The following is a 17,589-nucleotide window of genomic DNA, read 5'->3' as shown; positions in this document are numbered from 1 at the left end:
ACTATATAGGGAATAGGGTTCCATAGGGCTCTGGTCAAAAGTAGTGCACTATATAGGGAACAGGGTACCATAGGGCTCTGGTCAAAAGGGATCTGGTCAAAAGTAGCACACTATATAGGGAAGAGGGTACCATTTGGGATACATCCATAGTGTGCAGAGCAGGAGCAGGACAATTATAATATACACAAAACAACCCCTAGAAGGAGCCTCTAACTGTCCCTTCGCTGTGACCCGTTTGAATTACAGCCTTCATTAGCCCCCTGGTTCACCTTCCAAAGTCACTGGTCTCAAGGCTGCCACGAGTCTTGCTCAGGCCCTCTCACTGCAACTACTTCTACTATTCGTCTCTGTCACCTGGCTGCCTTGCCAACTGCTATAAGACAATTGTTGTGTAGAATAGAATAAAATAGAATAGATACTTTATTGTCCATTTGGTTCGAATGGAAATGTGTCTTTCACCTTTTCCCCACAGGTGTGTATGAGCTGCCTGAGAGGACCAGAGGACCAGAAAATCATAAAATACTATACCTGTGAAATGGTCTCTATAAAATACTGTAGAGTACCTGTGAAATGGTCTCTATAAAATACTGTAGAGTACCTGTGAAATGGTCTCTATAAAATACTGTAGAGTACCTGTGAAATGGTCTCTATAAAATACTATACCTGTGAAATGGTCTCTATAAAATACTGTAGAGTGTACCTGCATAATCGTCTATAAAATATGGGGGCGTTCAAAGTAGGCAATCAGAGTTGAATGACACATTAGTGAATATTAGGCAGTCAAAGCAAAACGATATAACGTCGGACAGCTTCTTTAAATTCATCATTCATTTGGAACTTCTTTTTATAAGATGTCTTTAACAAATCTTAACAGAGTTACCTGAACAAGTTTGTGCAGTCACAATTATACCCCCTGCAGCTTAATCTGACAGAGATACACAGTGTGTCATTAATCACTATTGACCAACTGCTGTTAAATTTAATTACAGCGGGAGTCATTCATTATACCCTCCTATAGGACCCCATCTTAAGTTTCTAGTCACTCCCCTTGGTCCACTGTGTCCTGATCAGATGCAGCCCTGTCCACTAGAGTTGGAGTTAACCCTACTGTCTACAGTGTTGCTTTGACATAAAGGCTAAACAAAATCTGGGAAGTCATACTAGCGGATGAATCATTTGATTACAATACAGTACATTTGCTTATGTAACATGCATCAAAAGCAAGGTATGATACAGTTTTTTGATTGCTTGGCTGTAGTTACCTGTTTTTAATTCAATTACTCGTTTGGGCTAGAGGACCAACAGTCTTAAATAATTGGACGTGAGGTTGTTCAGACAGCTGGGGAGTTTGAATGAAAAAATACTCCACTGATTTGTTATTTGATTCACTGCCCCCCCCCAGACAGGCCATATCTATCTGGAGGATTTCATGAGGCATGCAAACCACACAGCCAGAAGATATTCTTAGAATCCTAAATCGTCTTTCCGTGGGAGGGGGTGAACTTGGATTAAATGAAAAATGTAACATCACATCCCTTTTCTAAGAATAGTTCAGACCTGCTTCTCTCTCTCTTTCATGACATAAATGACATGCCTGAGAAAATGTGGCAATGTAAACAATTACCTTTAAATTAAAAAAATTCAACGGCAAAATATTTGATAGTTTTGTATAACGTGCTAGGGAGATGGGGGGATTTCTTCCTCAATTATGCAAAAGGGACATTCTCAGTTCTCTGCTGCTGCAGAGCCCGAACGCAGAGCAGATAGCCATGCGACCTTTGTTTGTCCTCTGGGTGCTCTGAGCCCTGATCCTGAGCTTGGCTTGTCTCCCCTTCAACTCCCTCTCCCCCGCCTTCCACCACCCCATCCAGATGAATGTTATATCATTGGAGAAACTAACTCCCCCCCCCCCCCCCCAAAACATGGGCAGTGATGGGACTTGACAAACATTGAAAGCAGAGGAACTGAAACTGGAGAGATACTGCTGACTGAGTGTTGCATTCATGTCCACTGTATACCCAGTGCTTAATATGTGTAAACAGGATACAGCTAAATGGATGGGAGTGGGTCTGAGTTCTGCATTTAAAGGGGTTTGTCATGGTTGGTTTAAGAAATGCTCTCTTTTCATGTTTAAGCTTGGTACCTGTTTACACACGTTTGATCCCTATGGCTAACCTTACACTTTGGCTCTGTTGGACAAATATCCATTTCCAATAGAGAACACACACACACACACACACACACACACACACACACACACACACACACACACACACACACACACACACACACACACACACAGTCTTTATTTTCCCTACGTACCTCCAAAGTAAGAGCCATCCGTCAGCTTCATCTCTTTGTTTAGCTTGGTGATGACACTGGCCACACCATGTTGAATGAAATACATCTTCTTGCCCACGGTGCCCTCCCTGATGATGTAATCGTTGGGCTGGAACACCTCGAACTTCAGCTTGCTCAACATGCCCGTCACGAAGTTGGGGTCCGCGTTGGCGAACAGCGGCATGGTAGCCACCAGCTTCCGACAGTTGAAGTTCACAATTTCCTGGGTAAAAAAAAAGATAGAAAAAGATAGTTTTAGATGCATTGTTCATAATAAATATTGTGAAAACTATAACAAAGGCGTTTGACAAAAGTGTCCCTTTCGCTGATGGATATGAACGGTATCTGTCAAATAGGGCAACTGATTTTCCTTTCTTGACCCCCTGCGAGTCCTTCTTGATTACATATAGCTGCTGTCAGGCTCGAACGTCAGGACAAATAAGAGTGGTGATAACGGGAAGCCTTGGCGAGTTCTCCAATTACTTTTTGTTATTGGTTATGTCAAATGCAATTTGTTATAATACTCTAATGGGACACGTCCAAGTTCAACATGCAATCTCAATATTCATCATGTCTCTGCATTGGAATGGATGTAATATCTACAAAAACTCTTTTCATCACTCTTTGGGGTAACTTTTGGTGCTATTGTCTTTGATGATGATGATCCTGACCTTAGTCTCTTCAGAAACAACAGGAGATTGTTTGTCATTCAGGGTTTGTTTGAGAATGGCTCTTCCAATGTTTCAGTTTGGTGCTTGTCTAAAGTATAAGGAAAATGGTACTCTAGAAAATGTGCAGAAACTTGTCTCTGGTGATGATCTTGCCCTCAGCAGAGGGCAATGATCTCTCTGGTTATCTCAGACAACAACAGGAGATTGTTTCCTATATGGGGGTCTGTTAGTGTTTACTGAGCAGTGCCTGCCTGCCTCCCCTCCTCTGTCTCTGTTGCCATGCAGACAGACGGACAGACAGAGCTTGGCCTTCACTGTTCCACTAACTGCTTACTCACTTCCTGTGAGAGATGATGACTCTCCAATGGGAGCATCTGAGCCAAGGATACATCAGCCAATCTCCTGTTCGGCTAAGTTTTGTGCTGTTAGCTCAGTACTGAGTCAACAGCAGCAGTGGGTTCTGACCTCAATCATGCACAACGATTAATGAATTAGATGCTCAGTATTCAGCCCGGCTTGGCCAGGATGGAGCCCCACTAGGGAAACAATCTTTAGACTTGATCTATTTAAAGCAGCAAACCTGTCCCATGGCAGTGGTGCCTGGCAGTATAAATAGCTGCCTGGCTGCAATGAAACGACGTCCGACCAGCTTCAACTGTTTTCTCACCATAGGATGAACATCATCATCATCATCACACTCTTCCCTGATACACTGCCTTCAGAAAGGATTCATACCCCATGACTTATTCCCACTGCTGGCTGGCTTCTGAAGCTTAGCAGAGTTGGTCCTGGTCAGTCCCTGGAGAATTTGCCCCAAACATAACATTTTGTATTCAGGACAAAAAGTGAATTGCTTTTTGAAATTCACCGCTCGACTGAGGGAACTTGCAGATATTTTGTATGTGTGGGGTACAGAGATGAGGTAGTTATTCAACAATCATGTTAAACACTATTATTGCACACAGAGTGAGTCCATGCAACTTATTATGTGACTTGTTAAGCAAACGTTTAGTCCTGAACTTAATTAGGCTTGCCATAGCAAAGAGGTTGAATAGTTGTTGACTCGAGACATTTCAGCTTTTCATTTATAATTAATTTGTAGAAATTCAGAAAAACATAATTCTTCTGACATTATGGGGTATTGTGTGTAGGCCAGTGACACAAAATCTAAATTGTATCCATTTTAAATGAAGGTTGTAACACAACAAAATGTGGAAAAGTTCAAGGGGTGTGAATACTTTCCTAAGGCTCTGTATGTCTGGTTGTCTCTGTGGTGCTGTGTGCTTCCTGTTGTGATATACTGAGCTGAGATGAACCTATCTGAGCTGAGATGAACCTATCTGAGCTGAGATGAACCTATCTGAGCTGAGATGAACCTATCTGAGCTGAGCTGAGATGAACCTATCTGAGCTGAGAGATGAACCTATCTGAGCTGAGCTGAGATGAACCTATCTGAGCTGAGATGAGATGAACCTATCTGAGCTGAGATGAGATTAACATAGCTGAGTTGAGATTAATTTAACTGACCTGGGTTTAGCTGAGATGAACCTATCTGAGCTGAGATGAGATTAACATAGCTGAGTTGAGATTAATTTAACTGACCTGGGCTTAGCTGAGATTAACCTATCTGAGCTGAGCTGAGCTGAGATTAACATAGCTGAGTTGAGATTAACCTATCTGAGCTGAGATTAATTTAACTGAGATGAGATGTTTGAGCTGAGATGAGATTAACCTGTGTTGAGCTGAGCTGAGCTGAGATGATTAATATAACTGAGTTGAACTAAAACCTATCTGAGCTGAGCTTTACCTGAGCTGAGATTAATCTCTGAGATTAATTTAACTGACCTGGGTTTAGCTGAGATTAACCTATCTGAGCTGAGCTGAGATTAATATAGCTAAACTAAATTTACCTGAGCTGAGATTAATCTATCTGAGCTGAGATGAATTTAACTGAGCTGAATTTAGCTGAGCTGAGCTGAACATAGCTGAGCTGAGATTAAACTAGCTGAGCTGAATTTAGCTAAAATGCTAAAATGAGCCTGGCTGAGCTGAGATGAGATGAACCCAGCTGAGCTGAGCTGTGATTAACCGAGCTGAGCTGAATTTACCTGAGCTGAGATTAACCTAGCTGAGCTGAGCTGAGATTAATTTAACTGAGATTAATTTAGCTGAGCTGAGATGAGCCTAGCTGAGCTGAGATGAACCCAGCTGCGCTGAGCTGGGATGAACCTAGCTGAGCTGAGATTAATTTAACTGAGATTAATTTAGCTGAGCTGAGATGAACCCAGCTGCGCTGAGCTGGGATGAACCTAGCTGAGCTGAGATGTGATTAACTGAGCTGAGCTGAATTTACCTGAGCTGACATGAGCTGAGCTGAGATGAACCCAGTTGAGCTGAGCTTAACCTATCTGAGCTGAGATTAACCTATCTGAGCTGAGATTAACCTATCTGAGCTGAGATTAACCTATCTGAGCTGAGATTAACCTATCTGAGCTGAGCTGTACTATGCTCTGCTCTCCTGGGATGGGATGAAATATGCATTCCTGTCCAGTTCAGTGCTCTGTGGATCTGTCTTGTTCTCAGTATTGTGGGCAAGACTGGGTTATCTGGGCTTCGCTTTACTGTGCTGTACAGACCTATGCTTGTGCTCTACTGTGTAAATGCTGCCATGTGCTCTACTGTGTTAATGCTGCCATGTGCTCTACTGTGTTAATGATGTCATGTGCTCTAATGTTCTGTGTAGATATATGGTTTCCTGTGCTGTGATCTACAATACTGTGTAGATCTACCCTTTTCTGTGCTGGGCCAGGCAATACTGTGCTCCAATATGTCTCATTCTGGTTGGTGACTTAATGGGGTTACATGAGAGACATAGGCAATTACATCCCTCCTCTTCTCTTCTCCCTCTGTCCCCTCTCCTCCCTCCTCTATCCCTCATTTCCACCTCTCTCCCCCTCTCCAATCCCCCATCTCTGCATCATTAGGCTACATGAGAGCCCTTATCTGCTCATACGGAGAGGGCAGCCAACTATGAAGCAGGTAGAGGGTTGACACAAAGAACAAAGAGAGCCCTTATCTGCTCATACGGAGAGGGCAGCCAACTATGAAGCAGGTAGAGGGTTGACACAAAGAACAAAGAGAGCCCTTATCTGCTCATACGGAGAGGGCAGCCAACTATGAAGCAGGTAGAGGGTTGACACAAAGAACAAAGAGAGCCCTTATCTGCTCATACGGAGAGGGCAGCCAACTATGAAGCAGGTAGAGGGTTGACACAAAGAACAAAGAGAGCCTTATAAATTGGTCACTGAATTTAAGAAACTTAAACGTATCTTGCCTTCTTTTATTTTACTGTGACTGTCTGGCTGTATCTGATGTGACATCATGTTCCATGTAGGCCTATATTGTACACTTGTAAATTGATACAGCCTGGGAACACCTCATGTGTCTGTCTATTGGTTGGCTTGAGGTCTTTAACGGCCTCTCTATTGTCAAAGCTCTGGGAACACCTCATGTGTCTGTCTATTGGTTGGCTTGAGGTCTTTAACGGCCTCTCTATTGTCAAAGCTCTGGGAACACCTCATGTGTCTGTCTATTGGTTGGCTTGAGCATGTGTCTGACTACAAAGAACAAAGAGAACATCTCATGTATCTGTCTATTGGTTGGCTTGACACAAAGCGTCTTCACGGCCTCTCTATTGTCAAAGCTCTGGGAACACCTCATGTGTCTGTCTATTGGTTGGCTTGACGTCTTCACGGCCTCTCTATTGTCAAAGCTCTGGGAACACCTCATGTGTCTGTCTATTGGTTGGCTTGACGTCTTCACGGCCTCTCTATTGTCAAAGCTCTGGGAACACCTCATGTGTCTGTCTATTGGTTGGCTTGAGGTCTTCACGGCCTCTCTATTGTCAAAGCTCTGGGAACACCTCATGTGTCTGTCTATTGGTTGGGTTGACGTCTTCACGGCCTCTCTATTGTCAAAGCTCTGGGAACACCTCATGTGTCTGTCTATTGGTTGGCTTGACGTCTTCACGGCCTCTCTATTGTCAAAGCTCTGGGAACACCTCATGTGTCTGTCTATTGGTTGGGTTGACGTCTTCACGGCCTCTCTATTGTCAAAGCTCTGGGAACACCTCATGTGTCTGTCTATTGGTTGGCTTGACGTCTTCACGGCCTCTCTATTGTCAAAGCTCTGGGAACACCTCATGTGTCTGTCTATTGGTTGGCTTGAGGTCTTTAACGGCCTCTCTATTGTCAAAGCTCTGGGAACACCTCATGTGTCTGTCTATTGGTTGGCTTGACGTCTTCACGGCCTCTCTATTGTCAAAGCTCTGGGAACACCTCATGTGTCTGTCTATTGGTTGGCTTGAGCGTCTTCATTGCTCAACGGAGGCCTCTCTATTGTCAAAGCTCTGGGAACACCTCATGTGTCTGTCTATTGGTTGAGGTTGACTTGATCTTCACGGCCTCTCTATTGTCAAAGCTCTGGGAACACCTCATGTGTCTGTCTATTGGCTGGGTTGGCCTCTCTATTGTCAAAGCTCTGGGAACACCTCATGCGTCTTCACGGCCTCTCTATTGTCAAAGCTCTGGGAACACCTCATGTGTCTGTCTATTGGTTGGCTTGACGTCTTCACGGCCTCTCTAATTAATTTATCTGTTTAGCTTGTGTTCCACCAGCTGTAGTGAATCAATTTGTGCAGTGTGTCTATTACATTTGTAATAAAGCACATGAGACATGTTTTACAGACACCCTTTTCAATAATCATCCATTGTTGATAAATTCACCCAGTCAATAGACCAGTATGATATATAAAGTATAAATACTGGTATATCATAAATGTAAAAGAAAATTAATTAGTGATAAAACAACTCAGCGCTCCATGTTTAAGCAATTAGAGATGCTTAGAGATGATATATTAAGAAAGGTTGCCTTCCTCTGTTGCAGAATTAATTACTTGTTACTTTTATTTGTTATTCATATTTTTATTCATTTTTTTAACCTAAACTGCATTGTTGGTTAGGGGCTCGTCAGTAAGCATTTCACTGTAAGGTCTACTACACCTGAAGTATTTGGAGCATGTGACTAATACGATTTGATTTGATTAGCATGAAACCCTGTGACAAACAGCCATTTATACAAAGCCATAGTGTCCCAAATGGCACCCTATTCCCTTTAGAGTGCACTACTTTTGACCGGGGTCCCATATGGCTCTGGTCAAAAGCAGTACACTATTTAGGTAATAGGGTGCCAATTTGGGACACTGAAGAGTAAAATAGAATAGACAACACAAGGCATCATCCTCCTTACCTCTTTGAGCGGGTCGTTGAGCTCACTCAGGATATTGTCCTCGTCAAAGATCTTGCCCTGATAACGATGCTCATAGTAATCATGGATCTTCTGCCGCATGTCTGCGGGGAGCTTGTGGAACGACATGTACTGCTCCACTTGTTTATACTGTAAAGATGGAGAGAAGAGATCATGTCAACAAACCAAATGAACAGAAAATAGAAAATATCCGACAAAACAAAGGCTGTCACGTTGACTTCAAAAACATAGCGCCCGAAAGCAATTGGAGGTAAAATAACATTCAAAGGAAGGTTTTAGCAAACATTACAGGCAATATGGTATGTTGTAATAGGAACCAAGGACATTCACGACATACTGAACATTCATAACATACTGAACATTCATAACATACTGAACATTCATAACATACTGAACATTCACAACATACTGAACATTCACAACATACTGAACATTCACAACATACTGAACATTCATAACATACTGAACATTCACAACATACTGAACATTCACAACATACTGAACATTCATAACATACTGAACATTCACAACATACTGAACATTCATAACATACTGAACATTCACAACATACTGAACATTCACAACATACTGAACATTCACAACATACTGAACATTCACAACATACTGAACATTCACAACATACTGAACATTCACAACATACTGAACATTCACAACATACTGAACATTCACAACATACTGAACATTCATAACATACTGAACATTCACAACAACAACATACTGAACATTCATAACATACTGAACATTCACAACATACTGAACATTCACAACATACTGAACATTCATAACATACTGAACATTCATAACATACTGAACATTCACAACATACTGAACATTCACAACATACTGAACATTCACAACATACTGAACATTAACAACATACTGAACATTAACAACAACAACAACATACTGAACATTCATAACATACTGAACATTCACAACATACTGAACATTCACAACATACTGAACATTCACAACATACTGAACATTCATAACATACTGAACATTCATAACATACTGAACATTCACAACATACTGAACATTCACAACATACTGAACATTCACAACATACTGAACATTCACAACAACAACATACTGAACATTCACAACATACTGAACATTCACAACAACATACTGAACATTCACAACAACAACATACTGAACATTCACAACATACTGAACATTCACAACATACTGAACATTCACAACATACTAAACATTCATAACATTCACAACATTCACAACAACAACATACTGAACATTCACAACATACTGAACATTCACAACAACAACATACTGAACATTCACAACAACAACACACACATTCACAACATACACAGCATTCACAACAACAACACATACATACATGACATACACGACATACACAACATTCATAACAACAACACACACAGACACAACATACACAACATTCACAACAACACACACAGACACAACATACACAACATTCACAACATTCACAACGACAACACACACACAGACACAGTGGGGTGATAGTATGGATTGAGTATGGAAGTATCAGCTGGTCGAAGGAGGAACGAATTCAGCCTGAGGCCCTTCAGAGCGAGGCTGCTGCCGTTCTGATCAGCTCACACAGTGAAGATAATCGCTCTCATCTCTCTCAATATAGGTTACCCATGACCTCACGTAAACCAGAGAGAATGAATACACCCATATCAGTGACTGAATAGGTCTCAGGGAGACCACATTATCATCTGAAATCATGTCATTTCAATATGAAACATTAAACAGAGGAGAACATAAAGCAATCAAATGCATGTACTCAAGACATTGCATGCATAATTCAGTAGCGCCGCGTTTCTTGACTGTGGTTGTCTCAGAGGAGTGGTTGTCATAAGGCAGAGGTCTTCTGGGGCCTGTGTCACTACACTGGTCTGGAGTCATTCTCTCTACAGGGTGCTGTGCCCTAATGGAGTCATTAATCTGTCACAGCATCTGATCTGGAGTCAAGGAAGAGTTGAGTCACAGAGCAGATTCATATTTTTTTATTTTTTATTTTTTATTGTGTTGTCTGTTTTGTGTTCCTTTATTCTTCCTGCTTGGTTTGCTTTTCTCGACTTCATTTTAGTGTGTTGCTGTTTTAAATACACTTTAAATAACAATTTATTTAATTTGAGATGTTCACTGTCTCAACATGTGATCTGGAGTCAGTCTCTCTCATCAGGATGCTGTCTGTGGTCTCAAGTGGAGTCATTAATATGTCTCAACATCTGATCTGGAATCAGTCTCTCTCATCAGGATGCTGTCTGTGGTCTCAAGTGGAGTCATTAATATGTCTCAACATCTGATCTGGAGTCAGTCTCTCTCATCACCCAGGGGTGGGATACTGACTGTGCATCAGAATGAGGAAATTAGGTGGAAAAAAAACAGCTGAGTCACTCTTCACACCAACTGCCATGTAACCCTCCCTGCTGTCCCGTCGAGAAGGCCAGTGCTGCATCCCAAATGCCACCCTATTCCCTATATAGTTCACTACTTTTAACCAGGGCTCATAGGGAGACTCTGGTCAATAGTAGTACACTATATAGGGAATAGGGTGGCATTTGAGATTTTACCTAGAATAGGTAGGAGAAACCTGCTCTCCTGCAGATAAACTGCAATGCTACACTTTAGCTTTCATCATATATGCATGAACTGACACAGACCAGACAGGTCCAATTCTCTCCAATAGTCCGATGTCATGGAAAGCGTAGCTTGAGAAAGTAAATAGCCTAATCAAAGCATTAGGTGATATAATTACACACGGCTGTAAAAGTCAAGGTACTACAGGCTTGTAGGTATTGGCTTGTAGGTATTGACTCCTGGCCAAATGAACATCACACACGGACACAACAGACCTCTATTAGGCCAATGATGTATGCAAATAGATATTGGGGCATTGTCTACAGGGAGTTAGAGAGAGCGCAGACTGACAGAGAGAGAGAGAGAGAGAGAGAGAAAGAGAGAGAGAGAGAGAGAGAGGTCCTTCAGCAGCTCATCTATTTAAATCAGGAGATAGCTGCTCTGACACACACACACACACACACACACACACACACACACACACACACACACACACACACACACACACACACACACAACCTCAGGTAAGGGTGTCAGCATGAGGCGTGAACAGAAACTAACGGTAGCCTCAGGAAGCAGCATACACAGTAACATCACAATGCAGATTTTGTGCAAAAAAAACAAAACTTTTTTTTTTTAAACGATGTTAAAAGGAGAAAAGCCACGTCCCATCACACGGTGGTTTCGCATTGATTCTCCACAGCCGCGGCAAGATGATGAGGGATCAGGTTTTGTTTTGAGGTGAATCCATTTATTCTAGGTACACAGTCAAGTCTGAGACATTTAGAACGGGACTCTCTGTGACTCAGCGTGTTGAGGTGTGGTTTGGACTCTGTGACTCTGCGTGTTGAGGTGTGGTTTGGACTCTCTGTGACAGCGTGTTGAGGTGTGGTTTGGACTCTCTGTGACTCTGCGTGTTGAGGTGTGGTTTCGACTCTCTGTGACTCTGCGTGTTGAGGTGTGGTTTGGACTCTCTGTGACTCTGCGTGTTGAGGTGTGGTTTGGACTCTCTGTGACTCTGCGTGTTGAGGTGTGGTTTGGACTCTCTGTGACTCAGTGTGTTGAGGTGGTTTGGACTCTCTGTGACAGCGTGTTGAGGTGTGTTGAGGTGTGGTTTGGACTCTCTGTGACAGTGTGTTGAGGTGTGGTGTGGACTCTGTGACAGCGTGTTGAGGTGTGTTGAGGTGTGGTTTGGACTCTCTGTGACTGTGTGAGATATGTTGAGGTGTGGTTTGGACTCTCTGTAACTCTGCGTGTGAGATATGTTGAGGTGTGGTTTGGACTCTCTGTGACTCTGCGTGTTGAGGTGTGGTTTGGACTCTCTGTGACTGCGTGTTGAGGTGTGGTTTGGACTCTCTGTGACTGCGTGTTGAGGTGTGGTTTGGACTCTCTGTGACTCTGCGTGTGAGATATGTTGAGGTGTGGTTTGGTCACGTCTGGTTAGAGAAGTTATGTATTCCATCTGACTCATGTCATAAGCATTTATGAATAATCTATCTTGCTTATAAATGTGTTCATGACATCGTTATGTTGGTAGCCTTCAAAAATAATGTGTTACTGTTTATGAGGCCTCTACGCATGTTTACTGTGAATAATTTCAAATCTGCAATGCATCATCATGACGAGTCACATTCCCAACATAGGAATGAATATGCTTTGTGCTCGCTGCTGAAAGAAAGACAGTATGTACTCTTGCCTTGCTCATTACATGCAAGGTACAGAATGTCTTTGAGGACAGAGGAGGAAGCTTAATCCATCCCAGGTTCTCGGGAACATTAATACATTCTCAGAACGTTTGGAACATTAATACATTTTCAGAACGTTTGGAACATTAATACATTCTCAGAACGTTTGGAACATTAATACATTCTCAGAACGTTTGGAACATTAATACATTCTCAGAACGTTTGGAACATTAATACATTTTCAGAACGTTTGGAACATTAATACATTCTCAGAACGTTTGGAACATTAATACATTCTCAGAACGTTTGGAACATTAATACATTCTCAGAACGTTTGGAACATTAATACATTCTCAGAACGTTTGGAACATTAATACATTTTCAGAACGTTTGGAACATTAATACATTCTCAGAACGTCCTTTCAGCAGAAGAATGTATGGCTGTTGCAAACTTAATGATCCTAGAAGTATCTTAAGAGACAATAAAAGCTGGAGAAATTGTTTGAGAGTCAATAGTTGTAATGTTAATAATATTTATAAAGTTGCATTTGATTCTCTATACATATTTACAGGTATTGTCCTCATTAAAATGATATTTACTGCTTGGTGCAATATATCCTAATAAAAAAAACATTATGTTAGCTATATTATATTTCAGAGAATCATGTATGGACAATACAATGACTGATTATATCCTTCCAGACAGAGAAGGAAGGTTCCATTACAGACAACACAGCATTTCATGAGAGGTTAGATGCACAGAATGAAATGGAGTATTATACTGTACACCTATCTATGGATAAATGGGTATTATCACATCTGTTGTAATATAGCTAAGTCCGGTCCTATGTACAGTATGCATCTGTCTTATGAAACCACTGTGTTCCAGCTGCAGCGTGTTTCTTCCTCTGTCAGGGCCATGTAGAGTTTCCCAGCATCAGGGCATTTCAGTGCAGGCCTCTTGCCCTGCTTCACCCCCCAGCTGGGGCACTGCAGGAAGAGGAGAAAACGACCAGAGGGTGAAACCTTCCATAGCCATTTCTTCTACTGTTCTCCTTCTCTGCACAGTGATGCAGAAAATCCACACAAGGCTATCATACTACAGTACCCTGCTGTAAGAAGCAGCATTATCAGTTCATACTGGCCCATAGATGGCTGTGCATTCCCACCCACTACTGTGGTGGAAGAGTAACCAGGAGAGCTCCTTACTGTTTGGTTTGGCTCAGTTCGGCTCATTAGTGTGAAAAGCCCTTGAGACAGTGGCTCTGTGATCTCTGATCTGAGTAGGGCTGTGGCTGTGAGACTGACCGGTGTGGCCGTGAGACCGACCCGGTGTGGCCGTGAGACCGACCGGTGTGGCCATGAGACCGACCGGTGTGGCCGTGAGACCGACCGGTGTGGCCATGAGACCGACCGGTGTGGCCGTGAGACCGACCGGTGTGGCCATGAGACTGACCGGTGTGGCCGTGAGACCGACCGGTGTGGCCATGAGACCGACCGGTGTGGCCGTGAGACCGACCGGTGTGGCCATGAGACCGACCGGTGTGGCCATGAGACCGACCGGTGTGGCCATGAGACCGACCGGTGTGGCCATGAGACCGACCGGTGTGGCCATGAGACCGACCGGTGTGGCCATGAGACCGACCGGTGTGGCCATGAGCCACCGACCGGTGTGGCCATGAGACCGACCGGTGTGGCCATGAGACCGACCGGTGTGGCCATGAGACCGACCGGTGTGGCCATGAGACCGACCGGTGTGGCCGTGAGACCGACCGGTGTGGCCGTGAGACCGACCGGTGTGGCCGTGAGACCGACCCGGTGTGGCCGTGAGACCGACCGGTGTGGCCGTGAGACCGACCGGTGTGGCCGTGAGACCGACCCGGTGTGGCCGTGTGGAGACCGACCGGTGTGGCCATGAGACCGACCGGTGTGGCCATGAGACCGAGACCGGTGTGGCCATGAGACCGACCGGTGTGGCCATGAGACCGACCGGTGTGGCCATGAGACCGACCGGTGTGGCCATGAGACCGACCGGTGTGGCCATGAGACCGACCGGTGTGGCCATGAGACCGACCGGTGTGGCCATGAGACCGACCGGTGTGGCCATGAGACCGACCGGTGTGGCCATGAGACCGACCGGTGTGGCCATGAGACCGACCGGTGTGGCCGTGAGACCGACCGGTGTGGCCATGAGACCGACCGGTGTGGCCATGAGACCGACCGGTGTGGCCGTGAGACCGACCGGTGTGGCCGTGAGACCGACCGGTGTGGCCGTGAGACCGACCGGTGTGGCCATGAGACCGACCGGTGTGGCTATTCTAGATCATTAATAATGTTCTTACAGTTCCAAATAATAAAATCTTTCACAGGATAAATTTCAGGATTATCTAGCTGATTCAACTGATATTATATAGCTAGCTAGTGATCGTCATTGTGTGATCTTCACATGGTTAGATGTGTTCTATGGACAATGGAAGTGATATATTCTGTGTTGTATATGAACATTTCCTATGGTCGGCCTGTATCACAAGAATCAAGTTTTGATAATTTTTTTATGAGCCTTTCATGTCTTTCTGGTCTCGTCTCCTTTATGCCATCTGTGTTGTGTGCCCCTCCCCCTGATGCCTAGCCCCTCCCCCTGACACCTAGCCACTCCCCCTGACACCAAGCCTCTCCCCGTGACACCTAGCCCCTCCCCTGACACCAAGCCCCTCCCCTGAAACCAAGGCTCTCCACCTGACAACTAGCCCCTCCCCTGACACCTAGCCACTCCCCTGACACCAAGCCTCTCCCCGTGACACCTAGCCCCTCCCCTGACACGAAGCCCCTCCCCTGAAACCAAGGCTCTCCACCTGACACCTAGCCCCTCCCCTGACACCAAGCCCCTCCCCCTGAAACCAAGCCCCTCCACCTGACACCAAGCCCCTCCCCTGACACCAAGCACCTCCCCCTGACACCAAGCCCCTCCCCTGACACCAAGCCAATCCCCCTGAAACCAAGGCTCTCCACCTGACACCTAGCCCCTCCCCCTAACACCAAGTTCCTCCCCCTGAAACCAAGGCTCTCCACCTGACACCTAGCCCCTCCCCCTGACACCAAGCCCCTCCCCCTGACACCAAGCCCTCCCCATTTGTATCAAAAAAGGCATTTTCATAGAAACACTTGGAAGCCAGGTCAGTGATTATTGCAAAAAAAAGCAGTTTAAACTATTTTGATTAAATGATTAAATGATTAGTGGGTCTTATCGTTGTGGAAGGCTTATATTTAGCCTAGATATAATTTCACAAACACCCTGAATTCATTAGATTATTTCTGACTGTTTGAAATTCAGTCTATATGACCTTTAATTGTGTAACAAAGCTTATACTTCTCTCTCTCTCTACATAATATATATATATACAGTATATATATTGTGAATCGAGATATGATTGTTAGGCTATATGGCCCAGCACTAATTAATGAACAAACCCATTTCAATCCCATTTGGCACAGTATTCCCTTTACAGCCCTATGGACCCTTGTCAAAAGAAGTTAACTATAAGGATACAATCTGGGATGAAACCAACGTCTTTTTGACTCTGCTCTGCCTAGCAACGAGGTGTCCTCAGGTGATAAGGCTGCAGCAGTCACGCAGGCAGGCAGACAGGCTAACCCCGACAGGGTAATTGTTTTTTGTGTGTGTGTGTGTGTGTGTGTGTGTGTGTGTGTGTGTGTCTGTCTGTCTTTAATAACTTGTCTATCTGTTATTGACCATGGCATTTATAATCTAGCAAGGTCAGACTGACATCATATTTCAATAAACGATAACGGCTGATGCTTTTAGGAGGTGGATGTAAATTTTAAAAAACTGCTTTGTCAATTTGTCTTTGCCTCGTCATTGTCACGTCCAAGGTGACTCTGCTCTGCCTAGCAACGAGGTGTCTTCAAGTGATAATGAACAATAGTCAGGCAGGCAGGCAGGCAGACAGGCTAAACTGGACAGGGTAATTGATGTGTGTGTGTGTGTGTGTGTGTGTGTGTGTGTGTGTGTGTGTGTGTGTGTGTGTGTGTGTGTGTGTGTGTGTGTGTGTGTGTGTGTGTGTGTGTGTGTGTGTGTGTGTGTGTGTGTGTGTGTTCAATCCATCTTGAGTGTATGGGGCAGCTCATTAGACCTTACATTTTTCATCAGGGTCCATATCACACTACTTTTCAGCGAATTGATTGATGCATTTACAAATTCCCGACAATATTTTACTGTTGAAAAATGAAAATGTATGTGTAATTTATGGTGGAAAAACCCATACCAAACCTATTAGTCAACTGATCAATTGGTTATTGATCAGAATGAAAATGTCTGTAGGATTTATAATATAAAACCATAAAATACAACCCAGAGAAACAATAAGGTAGCGAAGTTAAGGGAACTGATGGAATAGAGGTGAGCCTACAGTTCATGACTTTGTTTCTACGGTGAGAAGATCTACCCGAGGGGCAGAATCAGTACAGGTTATGATGGCTACAGTCATAGAGAGGGCAAGGAGGATACCTTGTCAGTGGTACAACTGAATGCCTTCAACTGAAATGTGTCTTCCACATTTAACCCAACCCCTCTGATTCAGAGAGGTGCGGGGGGGCTGCCATAACTGTCATCCACGTCTTCGGCACCCGGGAAACAGTCGGTTACCTGCCTTGCTCAGGAGCAGCACGACAGATTTCAATCCTGCAAACTTTCGGTTAGTGGCCCAACGCTCTGACCACTAGGCGACCTGCTACTTATGCCACAGTTATCAATCTACCCAAAGGTTAGCTCTAGAAAATATTATTATGGTTGGTTAGGTCACTAGTAGGGGAGCCTACTAACAAACATATCCAAGGGTCAGAGCTGGCACAGATTATTACGGCTGAAGTCATAGATCGCCAACTAATCTATCTAAGGATCAGATTCAGGACAGATAAATATAGGTAGTAAT

The 17,589-nt window shown here is 44.0% G+C and overlaps 1 protein-coding gene across 1 annotated transcript in view; it reads right to left on the bottom strand.

Annotated features, from left to right (window-relative positions):
• The window catches only part of LOC115106026 (potassium/sodium hyperpolarization-activated cyclic nucleotide-gated channel 1), a 197,882-nt gene that overhangs the window by 26,081 nt on the left and 154,212 nt on the right, over positions 1–17,589 (bottom strand). The window contains exons 5-6 of the mRNA XM_065007613.1: positions 8,319–8,465; positions 2,323–2,563 (exon numbers count right to left, since the gene is read on the bottom strand). Coding sequence (XP_064863685.1) covers positions 2,323–2,563; positions 8,319–8,465 — 388 coding nt within the window. The remainder of the gene's footprint in view (positions 1–2,322; positions 2,564–8,318; positions 8,466–17,589) is intronic.

The sequence above is a fragment of the Oncorhynchus nerka genome, linkage group LG22 (genome assembly GCF_034236695.1).
Source record: "Oncorhynchus nerka isolate Pitt River linkage group LG22, Oner_Uvic_2.0, whole genome shotgun sequence".
NCBI classification, from domain to species: Eukaryota; Metazoa; Chordata; class Actinopteri; order Salmoniformes; family Salmonidae; genus Oncorhynchus; species Oncorhynchus nerka.
This window is presented reverse-complemented; position numbering and strand designations above follow the sequence as displayed.